Consider the following 20,856-nt stretch of genomic DNA (forward strand, 5'->3'; position numbering starts at 1 on the left):
ACAAATAGCTCAAAACAGTCTGATACAAAAGCACTGCAGAGGTGATTCTAAGATCTTTTTGAGGGCAGACTGAACGTTAGATTCAATTCAACAGCACCACAAACACAAAAGTGAAACACCTCTCTAAAGCACTAAAACTAGACATTACAGACTTCATGATGACCTTGATCTTTGTTGTTGTATCAGACTGCATTTGTTTTAGGAAGGTGTATCCAGGCAAGGTGGTGAGTGTGAGTGTGTTGCATCACTGCAACCAGGTTGGTCGTGATTACTGCTGAAAGAATTGGTTGAATAATCGAATAGTTAATCAACAGAAAGTAAGCTGAATAATGATATTTCAGGTAATTTGTCTAAAAATAGAGAGAATTTGTGGGCTTCTGCCTCTCAAATGTGTTTCTGTTTATTATCATTGCAAATTAAATACCTTTGGGTTTTTTTTTGGACTGTTGTCAGACAGAATTAGCAGTTTTTAAACATGACTTTGGGCTCTTGTAATGAGCACTTTTTTAATTGCACTAAACAATTGATAATTTAATTAAAGATATATATATATAGAATTGTTCTTTGCAGCCCTGATTGCTAGTGTCTACATATGAAAGTGTGCTATTCGAAGTAGCAATTCTAATTAGACATTTTTTAGAAGTTTTTTTTTTTAATTGAATTGAAGTTTAACTTAATTAAGCAGACACCATTATCCAAAACGACTTAAAATAAGTGCAGTCAACCTCCGTATTAACGAGAGCTGGATGTCTAAAGTTACGAGTGTGTCACCTCCAACAAACAGCTTGTTCTAATGTTTAGTGCTGCATTCTGCGTGTGCTTTTAAAGGGAATTAGACAATAATAAGCGTTGGCATGGCGTGTCAATGTATATCCTGCATATTAAATGTTGTAGTGACATTTTGCAGTTAACGGAGTCACTCATACGTAGTCAAGTCATTGTTCGTTGAGGACAGATAATACAAAGGTGGTATTCAGGCGCCTGTTGTTGTTATTGCACGCTGAGGGAGAACCTTGGAGAAATCCTCTGTGGGGCTGTAACTGTATCCGGGCTGAGGTCAGCGGGGCGTCTCGGCCCAGTGTAAAGCTCACAGTTCGGGGCCAGGATTATCCAGATCACTGGATCAGAATACTGTTACCCAGCACCGTAACCTCCCGCTGTGTACCTGGGATGTCCCTCCTTACTGCCACCCCCACACCACCTCCCCTCACCAGCACTCTGTCACGATCATTACCAGGAATTAACTTGAACTCACCTTCACCCCACAAGACACCAGATAGGAGGCAGAGGCGAGCAGCTGAGACGCTGCTGTGACGACTGCTGGACGCTGTGCTCGGGTCAGAGTGCAGACAGACATTAACACAAGAAGAAGAACTTAACTCACCCACGTTTATTCAAATAAACTTTAGATTTTTAGCCATAATAACAGCAGGTCGGTCCATCCAGACCAAAATGTCCAATGGATTGTCATTAACTTTATTGCAGACATTCATAGATAGATAGATAGATAGATAGATATATAGTAAAAGTCTTACATGTAAGATTTTGCTTAAATGAAAGTACAAAAGTATCATCAGCAAAATGCACCTTTCAGAGAGTCGTATTATTGTTCTGTATGTATCATATTAATTTTTTAACACATAGACGGTGTTTTAATGTTGCAGCTGGTGGAGCTGGAGCTCATTTTAACTGCTTTTGGATAGTTTAATCTATAGCACAGTATTTTGTTTTTAAACCGATCATATGTTTTGTTTTTAAGATCCAACATTCAAGGATCTTTACTGTCACAGCAGCACACTTTTCCACACGAGATGGCAGGAAATAAAGAACTCGGGTCCCGGTTATAAGCCAAAGAGAATGAATAAACTGGATAAGCTAGAAAATAAACAAGGGCCCTATAAAAACAACAGAAGCACCATAAAAACACCATAAAAACAAGCATTTAACAGTGGTAAATAAGCATGTGTGCAAAATGCTGTTTTTAAATGCCGGGTTTTTAATTTTTCATCTGAAAAGTAACTAAAGCTGTTAGATGAAAATAGTGAAGTGAAAAATACAATATCTCCTTTTGACATGCTGTGGAGTAGAAGCATAAAAAACATCAAATTGAACTACTCACCAGTAAATAAACTGTTTTAACAGTTAGTACACAATAAGCACATTAATATTAACTGCTTTACTGTAACAGGAAATGACGCGGTACAGTATGTGCAACGTGAGACGTCAAGCTGTGACTCTGAACGTCCACAAAACCAACTGTGTTCAGTGTTCATGTTGTCTGGTCTGAGTATCCACACTAGAAAGAAATAGTAGATTATTAGTATGAATTTGGGACACTTCCACATTTCACACTTCACTCAGGATGAACGTCAGTCACATTTTAAAGAGGCTCTTAGCACAGACACTGGACACTCATGTACGCACAGGTAGTGTTAAACATGATACCAGGATTTAAAATACCAAAGACATTTAGCAAACCTGACGCTGGAAAAATACACAACATGAGGACAATTATCATGTTAATTAGTGACGACCAAGAGGGGAATGGTGCAGGTGGACCCTCTACTGTTTGACAGTGTCTGAACATTATGTGATATCAACATTGTCTTTTGGTTCCTTTTTGTATCCGTGTTATAAGAAGCAATAATAACGTACAGTTCTGGTTGGTGTTGGAGTTAATCCCCCTCTTGTTACCCGCTATTTGCATCCGTCCTGCCACAATAACTCTTGAATGCCGGTGTGCGACAGCGTGCTGACAGCCGGAGCACTCACCTGATGAGAGGAATGGAAACGGAAACATGATTCCATGCGCGCACTTACAGCATGTACTTTGTTCTGTTTGATTGAATTTCATTGTGAGGCTCCACGGCGCGTCCCATTAAAAAGATACCATGCAAACCAGTGTCAAAAATCAAATGGTGTAATTTATCTCTTTTTTTTTTTTTTCCTACACGATCACGTCAGCTTTTTTCCATTTTCTCACAGTCAAACGAGCGCATTTGTTTGTGTTTGTGCACGTCCAGGATGGGTCTACCCGTGGACAGCCCGGACAGAGAGAATGCTGCACACAAATATGAGCACCAGGGAGAGGGAGAGGGGGGCGAAAGCCAAACTGAAGCCTGCACCCACACCCCGCCGCCCGTCCACAAGAAGAGGAGAAAAAACAAGAAGAGGTACTTTACTGCTGGATCTCCTCCATTTAAACCTCTGCAGTTATGTCCCATTGCAGGTGTATTACCTCTGACAGTTTGCTGACGCAGTCCTATGACCTCACACGGAGGCTCGAGGGTTTTTGTTTTCTCACGTTTCCTCATCGTTTGGGAGAGGAAGACGGGTGTGATGAGGCATTTGTAGGACCTGACAGCAAAGCAGATGTCTGTCCCTCTTTCTGTCTGTCTTCTCTTCCAGATGACTGTGGATCAACCTCACCAGCTGCAAATATGAAAGTGGTACGTTTGGGCCAAACATGGCTAAATCACAAACTCATAAATGTCTGTAGTTCTGGTATTCAGTGCAGATATCTATTATTCCTGAGCACCATACTAGTTATTTATATTTTCCAGACATTTTAGTCACTTAGAATGAATTCTTGGAGTGAAACAGATGCTGTATTAGAACATGGGAAGCCCTGTCCTCCATATTAACTACATTTCCTGGTTTGTTCTTTCTCTGTAGATAGATAGATAGATAGATAGTCAAATATTAATGTGTCCAAAGATTAAAATGATAAATAAAGATAGAAATTAATTATAAAAACCAACACTAATTAAAAGTTTGTTGTGCTAATGTGCAAAGAGTGAGAATAATTAAGACCTCACTGATGCTCGTGTTGCTGAATGGGATCAAATCCCTGCAGCCAGACTGTAAAAGCTGGTGGTAATCCTGAAACCAGAAGAGTGGAGGCTGTTAGAGGGGCAGATTAACGCCTGTGTTTTATTGTTAAATGATTAATTTGAATCTGTTGCTCCTAGATACATTTCACAAATAGATTCATCACAGTAAAACCGCCGCTTGCTTCTTGTTCGTCCCAGTGCGACGTGCCGCTCGTAGATACGGCCTCAGAGAGGCGGCGGAGGGTGAAGACTGGACACTGTTCTGGACCGACTGCTCTGTGTCTCTGGACCGTGTTAAGGACATGAAGCGTTACCAGGTATTCCACCAACACGTCCACATTATTGCCATCATCATCATCATCGTAAAAGACTAATTAAATTGAATTCAATTATATAAATCAAGCAGAAAATTAACTGAGAGGAAGAAGTCATTCTGCTCTGCCAAACTGTAATATCCTTACATGTAATATAAATTCTTCTGCTCAATATGCCTACCCAGGAAATAATAGAAAGTGTAGGTTTCCACAGAGATTATAAGATTGGCGTTGGCACGGTATTCATGGCTCATAACAGTTTTCCAGCTCAAGTAATCAGTTTGTAATTTAATTGGGTAATTCAGTGCAGAAACGATTCAGCACCATCTATTGTTCTGTGAATTAACAAGGTGGATCGGTTTATTTTGTCATATCTCACTTAGCCTGTGTACGATCTTACACATAAAGATCCTGTACATGTAGCACCCCGTCCTCGTGTGCTCATACTTCCCCTCGTGTGTGTCTGTCGTGTCTTTGCAGAAAATAAACCATTTCCCCGGGATGAGTGAAATCTGCCGCAAAGATTTACTGGCAAGAAACATGAACCGCATGCTCAAGCTTTTCCCCAAAGACTACAACATCTTCCCCCGAACGTGGTGCCTCCCCGCAGAGTCGGTTTTCCACCCTTTACTGTGATTTCACTCTTGTTTTCTTTTTCCCCACTGCGTCTTTATGCGCTAACATCTGATTCTGCTTTACAGTTACAGCGACTTCCAGGCTTACACCAGGGCCAAAAAAAGCAAGACGTACATCTGTAAGCCAGATACCGGCTGCCAAGGCAAAGGCATCTTCATCACCAAATCAAGTAAAGACATCCAGCCTGGAGAACATATGATCTGCCAGGTTTACGTCTCCAAGGTGAGGGTCTGTCAAGCAGCACGCACAGCAGCCGCACAGACACACACACAGACTGAAGTTCACACGGTTCTCTGCCCCCCCGCAGCCTTTCATAATCGACGGATACAAGTTTGACTTGCGTATCTACGTGCTCGTGACGTCATGTGACCCATTCAGCATATTCATGTTCAAGGAGGGACTGGCTCGCTTCGCCACCACGAAGTACACCGAACCAACACACAGCAATGTGGTAAGAAACGTTAGAGTCTGGTGGTCTTTTTTAAAAGTGTGTGTGAAGTCTCATACATCACACTAATGAGCCTCACTGATGCACTGGGTGACATGTTCCCTCATCACCATGAACACACACACTGTCTTCTATTTCAACTCAGTCTCACACACTCCGTCCTGCTGCCCCAAATACTCGTGGATTAATCCGCAGCTGAAAATAGTCCCCAGCCGGTAGTTTTATGAGCTGTTTCTAAAGATGTCTTCGGCAGAAACCAGTGGGCCTGGAACTGATATCCAAGTACAGAGAGATTTATCTTTTTTTCACATATTGATAATTTACATTAAGACTTAAGACAACATAGAAACTGTGCAGAAAAGTCCAGCCCCTCCTCAAACACTACATCAGTTTTTAGTCCTAACGTCGCTCCATCATTGGTCACAGTTCAGCGTCCCTTCTGGAAGCATTCATCTCCCTTCATTAGTGTGTTGTATGTTCCAGCAGTAAGCTGATCCAGAAAAGGCCTGACAGTAGGAGGAGAGTCTCTAATCCTAATCAATCCTAATGTCTAAATCAAGTCCCAAACACACATGAAGATTTTTCTTTGTCTGAAAAAACGTCAAAAACCCAAAGATTTTCATTTTTTACCATATAAGACTAAAAAAAACACAAAATATTCTTATTAGAGAAGCAGAAACCAGTGAAATGTTTCCAGTTTTGCTATAAAAACTGTACATTTCTCTCTCATATGTGTCTCTGTGCTTGTCTGTCTCACGTCAGGATGATGTGTGCATGCATCTCACCAACTACTCCATCAACAAGAACAGTGAGAACTTCGTCCGTGACGAAGACACCGGCAGCAAACGGTAAATATGCGGCCAGTGCTCGTTATGTCGCCTCACTGATGCTAAAATCTTTTTAATTTATTGGTTATGTTTGTCGTTTCATTTGCCCTCCAGAAAGCTGTCCACCCTGAACAAGCTCCTGGAGTCCATCAGTTGTAACACAGACAAGATGTGGAGTGACATTGAGGACGTGATCGTAAAGACTCTGATTTCAGCTCATCCCGTCCTCAAACACAACTACCACACGTGCTTCCCCAACCACACCACCGGCAGCGCCTGCTTCGAGATCCTGGGCTTCGACGTGCTGCTGGATCACCGGCTCAGACCCTGGGTGCTGGAGGTGAAACACCGTGGACGCTTCATACTGTAGATTGTTATTGTTGTCAGCTTTGAGTTCTGTTCATCAGCTTGTTCCAGCTCTACATTGGACTTACATCATGTTTGAAATATTCAAACCCAAAGCTGTATGTTTTTAATGGCTGCATCAGTCACTCTAGAGGAAATATACAGCTTTTCTTGTGCAGGATTTTATACACATTTCCCTAAAATTCAGCCATCTTTGGTATCTTTTTAAACTCTGCTACAAGTTTTAGGTTTAAAGGGTTAAAATGTCGTCTAAATGTGTCGTGCACGTCCGTCCAGGTGAATCACTCTCCAAGTTTTACCACCGACTCGCAGCTGGACCGCGAGGTGAAGGACGCGCTGCTGTACGACACCCTGGTTCTCATCAACCTGGGTGCCTGCGACCGCCGCAAGATCACCAAAGAGGAGAGACGCAGGGTGAAGGACAGGCTGCAGCAAAACAGCACCAGAGAGGCCAGGTAGGGCTCTGACAGATGCAAATGGTGTGTGATTGTTTTTTTTCCCCCAAGGTCATACACCCGTTCCTGTATGGCTCCTGCAGACGTGTGCAGGTGACTGTTACTGTGAGTGTGTGTGTGTGTGTGTGTGTGTGTGTGTGCTGCCACCAGGTCGGAGGAGCTGCGTCAGTGCCAGGCGGCCACGGTGGAGCAGATGGTGAGGTACGAGGCCAAACACCTGGGAGGCTTCAAGAGGATCTATCCCAGAGAGGGAGGGGAGAAATACGACAAGTACTTTAAACACAGCAGCTCGCTCTTTCAGGAGACCGCGGCGTCCAAGGCCAGGGAGGAGTGTGCCAGGTACCCGCAGCACGCTTTCAACATACGCAGTGCAACTCGGTGAAGGGCGAGGGCTGTTAGTGACGTGCACCTGATCTGTTTCTGCGTGGACTGCATGAGGCTGTCCACACAGAAACAGCAGGAAAGTGAGAACATTTAATCTCTAACAGAGACAAAAAGCACAAAAACATGCAGCAGTAGTGGAGGAGCTGTGTGTGGCTGTGAATTTTCAATCAACAGAACATTAATTGACAACAAGTAGTCAGAAAAAAATATGTGTTTGTGGGTGTTAAGGCACAATTTTTTTCTCTTCTCCATTAATCATAATAATTAAATTCACTCTCTTTGCTATTTTATAGTGATTTTACAGACACGGAGCTGCTTTTGGTGGTTGAATATTCACTGAATCCTCAGTTTCCCTGCAGTCACTATTAGAGACACTGTAGAAAAACAGGCAGTTATACAGTATAAATATAACTGGCATGAGTTAAAGTCCCCTTCCACCCAAAAATGTGTTGTTTTTTTAATTATATATTCATTTGGATGTTTGTGAAGTTGTTTCTCTGCGCTCACCGTAAATCTCAGTTCAGTACAGTAAGGTTTAGTCACATCGCAGCTAGTCTGGAGACAATTGTGGCCCAGCTGTAATTTATACAAGTGTGATGTGGAAACTTTGATGCCTTTAAGTCACAAACACTGACAGTAAACTTTACAGTCTTGTGTCCAGCAGCTAAACTTTTAAAAGTGAAACTTCTGTGTTTAGAGAAAATATATCAGACAATTAATTTGACATGGCTTCATTTATTTATTAATCAGAATCAGAATTCCTTTAATAATCCTCAGGGGGAAATTGCTTTTTGTTACACACAGCTCCAAAAGAATAAGAATAAACTTCAAACACAAAAGTAAAAAATATAAATATATAAAAGTATGTATTAAAAATTATGTATCAAAAATTATTATTACAAATTATTACACAGAGGTAAATTATTGCACCAGGTGAGATTATTAATCCAAATAGAGTTTTATATGTCTTTGAATATGTGTGGAGCACAGCAGAAGCAACATTATTTAAAAATATAAAAAAAGGGATCCGTTATGTTTTAGACCAGATCTCAAATATGGATAAAAGAATGTGACATGCAGACAGTAGAGAGGACGGTCATCCTCCTTGAAAACATATTTATATTCAACATGAACAAACAGAACGATTTAAAACTGCACAGTAGAAATATTAATCAAGTGTAAGACAAATGCAGCTGAAAGTTAAAATTAGGGAATATTTGAATGTAATTTGGTGGAGACTTGTTCTTCTCCTCGTCATTTATTATCAGAGCATCACATAGTAAGTGTAGTGGATTAGGATTAAAAATAGATAGATACAAATATTTGTCCACTCATGATTTAAAAAAAAAACACTCTGACTTTGAATATCAGAGTTGCTGAAGTTTCTGTGTGCATTCATGTTTAGGCAACAGCTGCAGGAGCTGCGTCTGAAGCAGGAGCAGAAGGAGAGGGACCAGAGGGGAGGCCGGAGGAGGGACTTGCAGGGGGAGACGGCGGGGGAGAGAGTCAAACCCCGACGGGAACAACCACAGCCACAACCCCCCGACTCCAGCTGTGCCTGTGACCCACAGCTGGTGAGCCTTTACCGGTGCAGTGTCCACAGGAAGCCACAAGAGGGAGTCGCACGGCTTCCGTCCCATGACGAATGGTTCATATTCTGGCTGACCCCTTTGAGTAAATGTACTCTTACCCATTTTAAATTAGCTAGAATAATATTCCTGCAGATAATCTTTATTGGATGTCTCTCATTTCAAATTCAAATATCTTTTATTGTCAGGACAGCAGCAACAAACAGTGTTATCGGGGTTATTCAGTGACAGTAATTGGTAATATATTGTAAATGCATACTGGTGGCTACATATACAGTGAGGCAATAAAAACAGATTGAATCAAATGTGTCTGTGCAGCCGCCTCTGTCCAGTGTGTCGGCGGATCCTGAAGCCGCAGAAGTCCGAGAGGAGAAGAAACAGGAGGAGGAGGAGAAGCAGCAGCAGCAGCAGGAGGAGGTGGAGAAGAAGGAGGCGGACATCGAGGAGCAGCAGCGGGTGGAGGCGCTGCTCCAGAGGAAGAAACTGCTGCAGGACCTGGGGGTGGTGGACCAGATCCACCAGCTGCTGCAGGGCCGCACAGAAGGAGGGGGAGTCCTGCAGGACGCCTCCACCCACCAGCAGAGCAAGGAGCCTCCTCCGAGGCACCAGCAGACGAGGGTAAGACCCCACGACAGGTACCGCACGTGTTCGCTGAATGATAATAACTGTGATGTTTCTCTTTTCTTTCAGCTGGACTCTTTGTCTCAGTTTTACCAAAGGAGCAAACAGCAGCAGCAGCAGCAGCCCTTCGCTCAGATCTCACGACAGGTACCTCACCGGAGATAAAACACAAATAATCCAACATGTTGTTGCCAAATCTGGTTTATTTTAAGAAATTAGGACTGTAAGGTGTCCTAATACAGAAACAGTCCAATCAGATTCAGTCACTTTAACAACATCCTGTTATGGTGACGCCTTTTTTTCCTTCATCACTTCCAAAGAGAAGAACAATTTAGAATTTTTCTAAAATTGTTCTGCAGTTTTATTTATCGATGAATCTGCAGAATCTTTTCTCAGTCACTTGTTCAGTCTATTGCAGCTCTGCTTGTAAAACCTGATGTTATTCTCAGGATTATAAAGGATGAAATATTACCTTCTCCCTGAAGGTACGCAGCACAACTCACTTTTAAATCTGAGGGTGTAGAAATCAAAAGTTTTTTTTAATGCAAATCCATCAGTTCATGTTGATTTTGAATTTAAAATGTTCAGGTTTTGCTCCATAAATGGTTTAAATCATAATGTTAAATAATTGTCAGTGAGGAATGAAGACGTGTGGCTCTCAGGCTGCTCAAACGACGGCGAGCGTCACCAATGATCTGATAATGTGGAGCTCTAATGAAACCGTCACGGAGCAGAATTAAACTGATAATATCACCGCTGTATCGCAGCACGTCCGCTCCCACGTGAGCCAGCAGCGGCCGCTCAGGCCCACGCTGGACCAGAGGAGCCTGAACGAGTCCGCCTGCCTGCAGCCTGAGCCCGACATGCGGAGGACCATCAGCGCCCAGCGGATACACTGGCCAGGTAAACACACCTCTGCTCTCCGCATGCTGAGACACAGACGACGGCAGGTAAACTACACCTTCACATCTGTGGACGTGCTCTTAGTTATTCAGCTCAGTGTGGAAGCTTTAGCAGAGAGGTTTCTTCTCCTCAAATGTACAGTCAGTGTGTGTGTGTGTGTGCAAAATACATATTATCAAAAACTATATTCTAAAAATAAACACAGCTGCTAGTTTAAAACTAGTAATACCATAAACTGAACATATTAAAATACTTACATTGTGCAAAGATTAATATAATTCCACTTCCATTTTTAGATTTTACTCTTAATTTTGGTATAAAATGTTAATTATGTTTGCTCTGTTTTGCCTTGTTGTGAGTTGTGTTTGATATTTTAACATTTTTGCGATGGAGACAAACAGGAAACATCGTCTAAATGTCTTTTTGTTCCCAGTTATTTTCTCCTCAGACATCAGACTCTCTCTCCTCTGTTTCCTCCTCAGTCGGCGGCTCTCTGGCCGTCAGGCAGGACAGCAGGAGCGGCTCCTACACCATCGCAGGGTCCCGTCCCAGCATCCCCGTCATAAACCACGTCCCTAAAGGGGGCCTGCGCTGCGCCTACGTGTCCCACGACCCCTCGGCCCTGCAAAGCCTGCTTGTGATCTCCAGTCGCGCCCCCCTGGTCAGGAGGCCTGGCTTCTCTCACATCGTCCGCAACTCCTCCCGCAGGGCCCCCCAGCACGGCAAAGGCCAGTGAGGAGCGGGACTCCCGAAGGCCTGGGACCGGAGCTGGGGACCCCAGACCTGCTCCTGGACTGAACAGGACCTGAGGAGGCAGAGAGGCTTTAAGCTGTGAAAACACACACACACACACACACACACACACACTCGCCTGCAGGTCCACGTTGCTCGCCACTAAATGAGCACTGCAGAAAACAGCATTATGGCTTTTGAACCTTTTCTATGTGTGTGTGTGTGATATTTTGCTCTGAGGATGAATAAACTCACACAAAACACTTAAGGTGCCAAAATAAAAGCAGACCAGCCTGATTCTACACCACAAAACATCTGTGACCCAAATCTGCACCTAAAAAAAGTAGGAGTGCTCACTGACACCAGCTCAGTTTGGCTCACTGAAGCCAAATTAATATTAAAATGTTATTAATTCAGATTAAAACCTTTTTCAGAGATTAACTGATGGAGATTAAAAACAAAGGCGGCTGCTACTTTTCTCAAGGAAATTTGTTTTGTTTTTTTGCACTAATGGTCAATAAAATTCTTTTTTAATGTGATTTACTTTCATATTCATTGATTTTTTTTGTTTAATTGTCTGTTGCTGCAAGAAAAACAGTTGTTTTTTTTTAGCTATTCTTCTGTTTTATGGTCACATATTTAAAATATTTATCTCCATTATTATTGCTGTGTTCTTACATCATTAATTTTTGCTTCAACTTTACTAAGTAGGAGTTAAGTTGGCTCCTGTGTTTGGTTTCTTCCGGAAGCTCTTAAACGCGAGTTAAAGAGGCCATAAAGTTTTACAGCATCTCCGCATCCGGTTTCTTTGTTTCCTTCAAAAATAAAAACCCTCTCAAAGCTTCAACCACCGGAGACGAAATTCTCCAAAAGACGACGGAGGAATGAATTCCTGCGGAAGTGTCCTGTAATAATGTTTTCTGTGGAACTGATGCAAAAGAAGTGAAATGGCTTTAATGATCTAATCAAGCTCATAAAAGCTAAATTGATCGACCGATTTGAATCGAAAGAGATTTGATCAAACATACTGAATTAATTAAGGCCTCTGCCTGCAGAAGACTTGTTTCCCATTTTTGACTGAAATATTAAAAAAAATCACAGGCCTGAAAATAAATATTAATAATAAACAATAAGTATAATTGGTTTATAATTTATTAGGAATTATTACAAAACGTTCAGATTATTATTATTATACTAAGAATATATTAAAGAGTGGCTTTCATTTTAGACTTTTATTTTGGAAATACAATTAAAATATGTTTGGGGTTTTTTTTTCAATCAAAAAAAAAATCTACATTTTAAGGAAACGACGTCGATTTTCTTTGGAGTTTGTGCCCCAGCGGAGGGGGAGTGTGATGCATCTCAGGAATTTATGGTTTTATTGCGTCTATAAATGTCTGGTGGTGGAAATCAGCAGCATTTAAAAAAAAAAAAGACATTTAAAAAAAAAAAAAAAAGCAAAACGGAAATAAGACCTAAGAAATAATAACAATAAGAAGAAGAAGAAGAGGAGGAGGAGGATACATTTAAAGAATTAATTCCAGCCTGTTATACCGACTGGAGGCTGTGGCTGGATTTAACGGGGGTTTGGTTTTGTTCTGATCATCTTAAATGGAAAGTTGGCGAAGTAAAATATGCAGTTTAAAGTTTGTGTGACCTTAAAAATCCCCCCGAGGACCGAAACCAGCAGAACACGATCCTCCATCTTTGGCCTGTTCGGTCAAAACCAAATTGATCTGCAGGGACTGAAGGAAATCCTCCATTTTGGGAGATCATAACAGCCTTAAATGCAAAAACAGTCTTAGCCTGGAACCATTTTATTAGAGCAGAAAAATATAAGATGGATCATTTGAGGGGGTTTTTAGAGATTGCAGCATTATTTAGGTGCGTTTTTACAGGAGGAGGTGATGAAGGGGGAGGATTTAGGAGGACTGAAGGCAGAATATTCTCAGATTAAAGCTCTTAGATGTCTGGATCACATCACAGCACACAATAAGAAGCTGTACAGACCTTTAGGAAGCTGGAGCATCACATCCACGACTGCACTGACATCACACACAAACAAAAAAAAAAAACCTTCACATCTGCAGCATTTCAACAATTTCAGCATCATCCCCTCCTTTTTCTTTTTAAAAACCCCACCCTGCATCACATCTAAACAGCCCGGGCCTCAGAGAAAATAAAGATGGCGGTGAGAAAGCGCGTCCAAAGCACAAAAACGGCTGCTGTTTATGAAAATTTACAACTTTGCCGTGGAAGTTTACGACTCGCCCGGCTCCGGGATTGGCTGCTGGCGGTCATGTGGACAGCAGGAACGGGAACTTATTTCCCAAGAGGTTATATTGCAGCTGCTGTTTTCCACCTCTCATTCACTTTTACACCAGAAACACAACCTTTTCTTTGGCTCTTTGTGGTTCCATATGTGCAAATACGCAGAGGGAGAGTGTGTGTGTGTGTGTGTGTGTGGAGAGAAGCGTGCGTAATTTTGCCCCCCAAAGACGCGCGGACGCTCCGTCGCCCACTTTGCCACCGCTGCGCGCCATGTTAATGTGGCTCTACTTGAGTTGTAGCTTTATGTGCGTGAAAATGAGGGATCACCACACTCCTGGATGGCGGGATTACTTTCGTGAAATCACTTGAAAACAAAGTGGGACGTTTCTTTTTTGGGGGGAGGGTGGGGGGGTGGGTTTGGAGAGGAAGCGAGAGGACGCGTCTGCGGAGTGGCACCCGCGGAAGGAGATGATGGATTATCAACAAAGGTAAGGGCACCATGTTTCTAATATCCCGGCGATTAACTCCGCACAAGTGCGCCGCTGCTGCGCTGCTGTGGCCGAGCTGTCACTGTAGGCCTGGTGTTTAGATTACAGGAAATGGGGAGATCAGTCTGAAAGAAGAAGCTAATTATCCACATCCACAGCGTCCTTGTGTCTTTTCTCTCCACTACCAGTTGCTGCTCTGCCGGACGCTGCGGTGCCTTCAGGGCCGCAGTGTTTGCGCTAAAACGTGTGGAAATAAAGCAGCATGTTGCAGGTTGGAGGCCTGTGTGAGACACTGGTGATGCTTTATGGTGAGCAGAGGCCAGACAGCCTCCAGTCTGGTGCTGCTGGTGGTGGTGATGGTGGTGATGATGGTGATGGTGGTGGTGATGAAGGGTGGACAGGCCCTGTGCTGCCGCTCAGACGTGTTTTCCCCTTAAAAATCCAGATAAATCCACCCTCCTCCTCCTCTGCTGGCTGCTTTTACTCTATTTCGTGTGCTTTTATTTGTCGTTTTGTGTTCTGCTGGAAGAAAAACGCTTCCAGGTTGACTGAACGCGCCGCTTTCTCCTCATTGCGTCTGTTTTTCCAAATATTTTTTACATTTTGCGCCATTATTTGCTCTGATTGTAGCTTGTTTGTGATTTTCAGAAAAGCTGCACAGTCGATTATCACCGTGTTGATCATTTTGTTGGATTTCTGGCGCTTTTCTGCGTCTCATTTGATGCAGCAGCTTTATAAAAACATCATGTGACTGTCTGTGTGTGTCTGTGTGTGTGTGTGTGTGTGTGTGTGTGTGTCATCAGTGTTTGTTTGCGCCTTCCAGATGTGCAGCAGCTGTCAGGCAGGCAGCAGCGGCCTGGTCTGCTCACTGCAGCCAAAGATTTCAGATTTAAAAAGAAAAAAATAATCTAAACTCTTCAGTCAAAGTGTTTTTGCAAACGAATATCTCTATAAATCTGTATAAAATAATAAATATTGACACCAGGAACGAGCTGATCTGAAGAGGAGAATCAGGATTATTCATTTCTGTATAAACTAAGATCCAAAAAATATTTATTTTTCTTTTATTCTGTTCAAAACCTCGTTTTAACCAAACGAGGCCTTATTTCGTTATTTTGCATTTATTGTTTATTTGATTGGGGGATTTTTTTTCCAAAGGCTGACGCTTATTAAAAATGTAGAAATGATCTATATGGAATTATAAACATCATAAATATAAATATCAACACTTTGTTTAATTTATTTAACTATTTATCAAGTTATTCACTTTTTTTTGTTGCAATATTATCCAGTAAAACCACATTATTGACTATAAATAAAGGGCTGTAACACTAAAATGAGGTTCTATTGATAACACCAAGCAACTAATACTATTTAACTCATACATAATGAGCATGTTATCAATAGAACTATTAATAGAAGCATTCATTGATCTAAATTGTTATTGTCAGGTGACTAAAACTCGATCCAGGCACACATTTATACTTACAGAGTGTTTTTGGAGAATTAGTTTCCACTTGATCCCGATGGGTGAAGACGATGATGATGACGATGATGATGATGATGATGGTGGTGGTGGTGGTGGCGGTGATGATGGTCTGCGTGGAGGCGCGTGCCCTCTGCGCGTCTTCGTGGACTTGAGTCACAGCTGGTGTTGAATCAGAAACCAGGACGCGCTCACACCTTTTAAAAGAGTGAAATATCACCATTATTGACGCATTTTGTTTCCCTGCATCGATCTGGATGAACTGTTGGTCATTATCAGGATCTCTGGCAGCTGTACTGAGAGTTTTTTTTTTTTTTTAATTCTTGTGTTTGTTAGTTAGAGCAGATTATATTTATGATTAAGAGGATGGAAGTGAAGGTTAGAGGAGGAGGAGGAGGAGGAGGAGGAGGAGGATGTGTCTGTAATTTGCACGTAAATTGATATAATAAGTGTTTGGCATTTCATTGGGATGTTTTTCTTCTCATAAGAGTGTGTGTGTGTGTGTGTGTGTTGGTTATCACGAGGAGGGGGTCCGTCTGTTTTGCTGGTCCGTATTTGCAGAAAACGAAAAGTTCTTCCACAAACAGTTGCTCTAAATGTAGCATGAAGATTTTTATTTTTATTATTTTTTATTAAGTGTGTGTGTGTGTTTCTGTGAGTCGCTGTGTCTCCGGGAGTGTGTGCGCCGTGAGCGTGCGTAAAGACCGACAGGCTCGAGCGCTTCATTTCGATTCACCGGGGACCCCTGCGCGCAACAAGAGCCCCCCATGGGTGCAATAGTGCAAGCACAGACGGCGGTGATTGGCCAGAGGTTGATCAGATGGTACACTTCCCCTCTGTATTCAGTGGCACCTCACAACCCCCCCTTTCAGCAAAAACCAAATCTCGGATAAAGTAATGGCAAAACCACTTGGACTATAAAAGACAACAAATCATATTCCTCCGGAGTATATACACCCCGTTGTCCACCCAATGAGTTCCTATTTTGTTAACTCAACTTTTCCCGTGTCTCTACCGGGAGGACAGGACTCTCTCCTGGGTCAGATACCGCTATATTCCTCGGGATACACCGATCCGTTAAGACACTACTCCAACGCGGCCACATATGGAGCAGCCAACATGCAGGAGAAGGTTTACCCGGCGTCCTACTACCAGCAGACGGGCGCAGCAGCGGCGGCCGCCATCTACGGCCGGTCCGGCGGCGCGGCGCCCTGCGACTACAACCCGGTGGGGGCTTTCTACAAGGACGCGGAGGGCTCCTGCGCTTTCTCGAGCCGCGAGGACCAGCCGCTGTTCGTCACGCAGGAGCACCAGCAGCGCAAAGCGGAGTGTCCGGACGCGGCTGTCAGCATGAGCAGCAGCATCGACGACAAGTCCTCCACGCTGATCTACCCGTGGATGCAGCGGATGAACGCCTGCTCCGCCGGTGAGTACAGAAAGTAGCGCGTTTAAACTCTGCTGCAGAGTCCTGCTCCGCGTGAGGAAGTGAGCATCCTGAGCCTCGCGGAGTTACCTGTCACAGCTCGAGCTCTTTTAACCATCTTAACGTTTGCACACAGAAAAAAAAACAACCCCCCAAAAAAACATCAGATTATTCGCTGATTACTGAGTTTGAGATTATCGTGATTACGCACGGATCTTCGTGCGCCTTCAGGGCTTTGGCTGCTACATCATCATCATCATCATCATCACAGACATACACGACCGCACGCGCACACACACACACACACACACACGCACACACGCACGCACATACAGACTTGGCCTACATCACCCGAGCTCCAACTCAAAGCCCAGAGTGTCACATGGCTTCTCCAAAAATGGGCCTTTTTACTCGTTTTTAGCGACACCAAATATCACAGAAACACTTTCAGCGGCGATTAAATGTCCAAAATATAAACACCAACATCCTCATTTTAGTGTAAATCTAAAAAAAAACAACATGGTACACCTCTCTTCCTCTTCACTGCGCAGCCTGACTCTGACTGTACATCCCTGCAGGAATGTTAAAGACCAAAACACTCGTGTCATAACACAGAAAATACACTTTTACGCACCACGCATCCTCCACACTGCTCCTACATCCTGCTGCAGCTACATTAAAGGCATCTTTTAGGTGGTTTTTATAGAATAAGCACATGTAAAGGTCATTAGAAACTCACTGTGAGGCGTGTTGTGGACTCATAAAAGGAAAATATAGTGATTTTATAAACTATATTTTAAAAGTAAATGAACAAAAGCCATTGAGAGTCACTGTGAGGCATTTGCGTACCTATAAGAGGAGTTATAGGAGGAAATGTTTAAAAATACATGTAGAATAAAGTACAGTTAATCACTGGATCACAATTTACGGCTTTATAAGCAACAACAGATTTGATTTGAATGTTAAAAGACTGTGAACTGGAGCTGAATGACCTTTATTGTATTTTTTCAGACACACAACTACAGATTTCGAGTGAAATTTCAGGTAGATTTTTCTCCCACACTTTGGAAATTCACTGCAGACAAACATCTGATTATCAAATAATGAATGCGTCTTTTTTTTTTAATTTTTTTTTTTAAATCTTTTGTTCCAGGCCCGTTTGGCAACAGTGGCCGCAGGGGCCGGCAGACCTACACCCGCTACCAGACTCTGGAGCTGGAGAAGGAGTTCCACTTTAACCGCTACCTGACCAGGAGGCGCCGGATAGAGATCTCCCACGCCCTGTGTCTGACGGAGAGACAGATCAAAATCTGGTTTCAGAACCGCAGGATGAAGTGGAAAAAGGAGAACAAACTCCTCAATCCCTCAAAGACACCCGAGGAGGAAGAGGAGGCGGAGAAGAAGAGCTAAAAAAAAAAAAAAAAACAATAAAAAAAAAAAAGACGGACACTGAGAGAAAGGCATGTGTGTGTGTGTGTGTGTGTGTGTGTTTGTGCACACACACCTTAAATAAAATGTATTATTTCTCTGTAGATAAAGTGCTGCAGATGACCTGTTAGACACGTGTAGAGTGATAGACTTCATTTGAGTATCTGCACGGTAATAATGTCCGCATTAGGTGAAGAACCAGGTCCTCCTCTGTTTGTCATCGTGCTCGTGTGTTTATTTAGGGGACTATGCAAAAATCCGCCCAACATGTAAATACTTTCCAGTGTTTTTAGTTTTTTGGTCAGATGTTGTTACCTCATTATCGTAAACCTGCTGAGTTTGGCCCCCTTTTTATTTCCTCTCCTCTTGACATTTAATAAAAGAGGCTTCCTGTCCTTCACTGTCCATCCTGTGCTGTAGTTGTCCTATGATAGTCCAGGCTCGTTGTTTACGGCCAACAGTCACGTTTGTACAGACAAGAAATGTTACATGTTATTTATTGTTGTTCACCGGTGTTCAATGCACATCTGGATATTGTGTGCAATATTTTTGTTTAGGAAATTGTACATAGAAAATAAAGGCTTTTTGATGTATATTGGAAAATCTTGTTGCGTCTTCAATGCGCAGGGGGAAGAAAAATCAACTTTATTATTATCATTATTATCATTACTATTACTGTTATTAGTCCGTTCACTGCCTCTAAAGCCACAACAAGCCTATAAATTCACATAAAACACGTGTAAGGATTAAAATTATTTTCCATTTTGACACTCAGCACGATAAACTGCCAACAGTTTGGCTGATAAGTCTCTGTTATGCGTTGCCGGAGCCTTTTGTGGCCTATATTATCAGCGGGTTACATAAATGATGGATGGCACCGGGGCCTGACAGCGCGTCCCGGCGGGGCGCTGCCACCGCTGTCCGGAAGATGGCGCTCTCTGCCCGCACGGCTCTCGGGGCGCAGCGGGGAGGCACCATTGACTGGAGCCTAACGACCATTATTTCGTCATCATTTGTAACCATGGAGCATGAATTACCTCTTGAAGTCATCAGTGAGGATTTACGACTGGTCAACAAAGGCACGTGATTCCCGAACGCTCTCCCATATTTGGCCGCATACCTGGCAAAGTACAGTAGGGCTTCATTGCTTATAATTCATGATTGCATCCATAAATCGTGCAAGCACACAGGATTATAGCGACAAAGATCTACAAATCGAGGCTTTAAAAATCCAAGCAAATGAGCTCTTACTTTGTAAACTCGTTCTCAGGGCGCTATCCAAATGGCTCCGACTATCAGTTACTAAATTATGGGACTAACGGCGCTGTGAGCGGTTCCTTCAGAGACCCTGGCACCATGCACTCCGGGTCTTTCGGCTACAACTACAATGGCATGGACCTAACCGTGAACCGCACCAACACCGGCAGCCACTTCGGGGCCGTGAGGGAGGATGCCCGGGGATTCGGGCCGGACGCCCGCTACAGACAGACGCCCAACTGCTCGCTCTCGTCTCCAGATCCGGTGCCGCCGTCGTGCGCCTCGGCCAGCCGGGAGCCGCTGGAACTAAAAAGCCCCTCTCCTCCCTCTGACCGGAGCACGACCTCGAGCGGCAACAGCCTCAACAAAAGCAACAGCGCTCATTTCACGGAGATAGAGGACGCCACCGTCGCCTCCGAGACCGAGGAAGGCGCGCACAGCAGCGGCGGCGGCTCCGGCACGGCACCGCGGGCGCAGCAGCAGCAGCAGCAGCAGCAGCAGCAGCAGCAGCAGCAGCACCAGGACCCCAACGCCACCTCCTCCACCCCCACATCAAATGATTGCCAAACGCCACAAATATTCCCCTGGATGCGGAAACTGCACATAAGCCATGGTATATTTACACATCTACTAATATTTTGTTTTGGGGGATGTCACGCTGACGGTGCGCCATAAATCTGTCAAGTGTTGCATGAGTGAGCAGGTTGGTGTGGATGATTGTGGGAGAAATAAGGGCAGTAATTGTAAAGTCTTTACGGGATTGCTCGCCTCGGATGGGGTTGAGGTTAACTGCAGCTGGAGCCCGAGAGGAGAGGAGAGGAGAGGATGGCTGTGTGATGTGGATTTGGGCGTTTAAACGTGCTTGAGCTGAGATAACAATCACAATAATGATGATGATAATAATAATAATAATAATAATACCAGTGGAGTGTTGTTATGTGTCGTGTTGGCTTGCATGCTTCCTCCCCTCTGCATCATTTCATGTTGTGACCCCCCCTTCTTGTCCATCACACATCCTCATGGTGAAGAAGAGGAGCAGAATAACTAGAAGTCACCCTCCTCAGAAACAAAAAAACAAAACCAGAAACCTCTGTTGTTGTTGTGCAGTGCAGTTTGCTAATGTTCTGGATTTTCTGTAAAATTGTAGATATGACTGGACCTGATGGGAAAAGGGCCCGAACCGCGTACACCCGCTACCAGACGCTAGAGCTGGAGAAAGAGTTTCACTTCAATAGGTACCTAACCAGACGGCGGAGGATAGAGATAGCCCACGCCCTGTGTCTTTCCGAAAGACAGATCAAAATCTGGTTTCAGAACCGCAGGATGAAGTGGAAGAAGGACAATAAACTGAAAAGCATGAGTCTGGTGACAGGAGGGAGCGCCTTCCACAACTGA

At 43.5% G+C, this 20,856-nt stretch overlaps 3 protein-coding genes across 3 annotated transcripts; all 3 read left to right on the top strand.

Annotated features, from left to right (window-relative positions):
- Positions 1 to 3,024: 3,024 nt before the first annotated feature.
- On the top strand, positions 3,025 to 11,572 carry ttll6 (tubulin tyrosine ligase-like family, member 6). Its single transcript, XM_070851277.1, is given in 15 exon segments — positions 3,025 to 3,173; positions 3,409 to 3,449; positions 4,032 to 4,150; positions 4,628 to 4,758; positions 4,849 to 5,005; positions 5,091 to 5,234; positions 5,994 to 6,079; positions 6,173 to 6,398; positions 6,701 to 6,879; positions 7,030 to 7,218; positions 8,669 to 8,837; positions 9,171 to 9,470; positions 9,543 to 9,620; positions 10,205 to 10,376; positions 10,859 to 11,572. Coding segments are annotated over 15 exon segments (2,394 nt in total). The 3' UTR covers positions 11,113 to 11,572.
- A 4,711-nt stretch (positions 11,573 to 16,283) lies between these two features.
- hoxb6b (homeobox B6b) lies at positions 16,284 to 18,459 on the top strand. Its single transcript, XM_070851281.1, has 2 exons — positions 16,284 to 16,779; positions 17,930 to 18,459. The coding sequence occupies exons 1-2, from the start codon at positions 16,326 to 16,328 to the stop codon at positions 18,184 to 18,186; spliced, it is 711 nt and encodes a 236-aa protein (XP_070707382.1). The 5' UTR covers positions 16,284 to 16,325; the 3' UTR covers positions 18,187 to 18,459.
- An 898-nt stretch (positions 18,460 to 19,357) lies between these two features.
- Positions 19,358 to 20,856, top strand: hoxb5b (homeobox B5b). The gene is made up of 2 exons (XM_070851280.1): positions 19,358 to 20,074; positions 20,609 to 20,856. Exons 1-2 carry the CDS (start codon positions 19,444 to 19,446, stop codon positions 20,854 to 20,856), a joined length of 879 nt encoding a protein of 292 aa, XP_070707381.1. The 5' UTR covers positions 19,358 to 19,443.

This window comes from Pempheris klunzingeri, chromosome 20, assembly GCF_042242105.1.
Source record: "Pempheris klunzingeri isolate RE-2024b chromosome 20, fPemKlu1.hap1, whole genome shotgun sequence".
NCBI lineage: Eukaryota > Metazoa > Chordata > Actinopteri > Acropomatiformes > Pempheridae > Pempheris > Pempheris klunzingeri.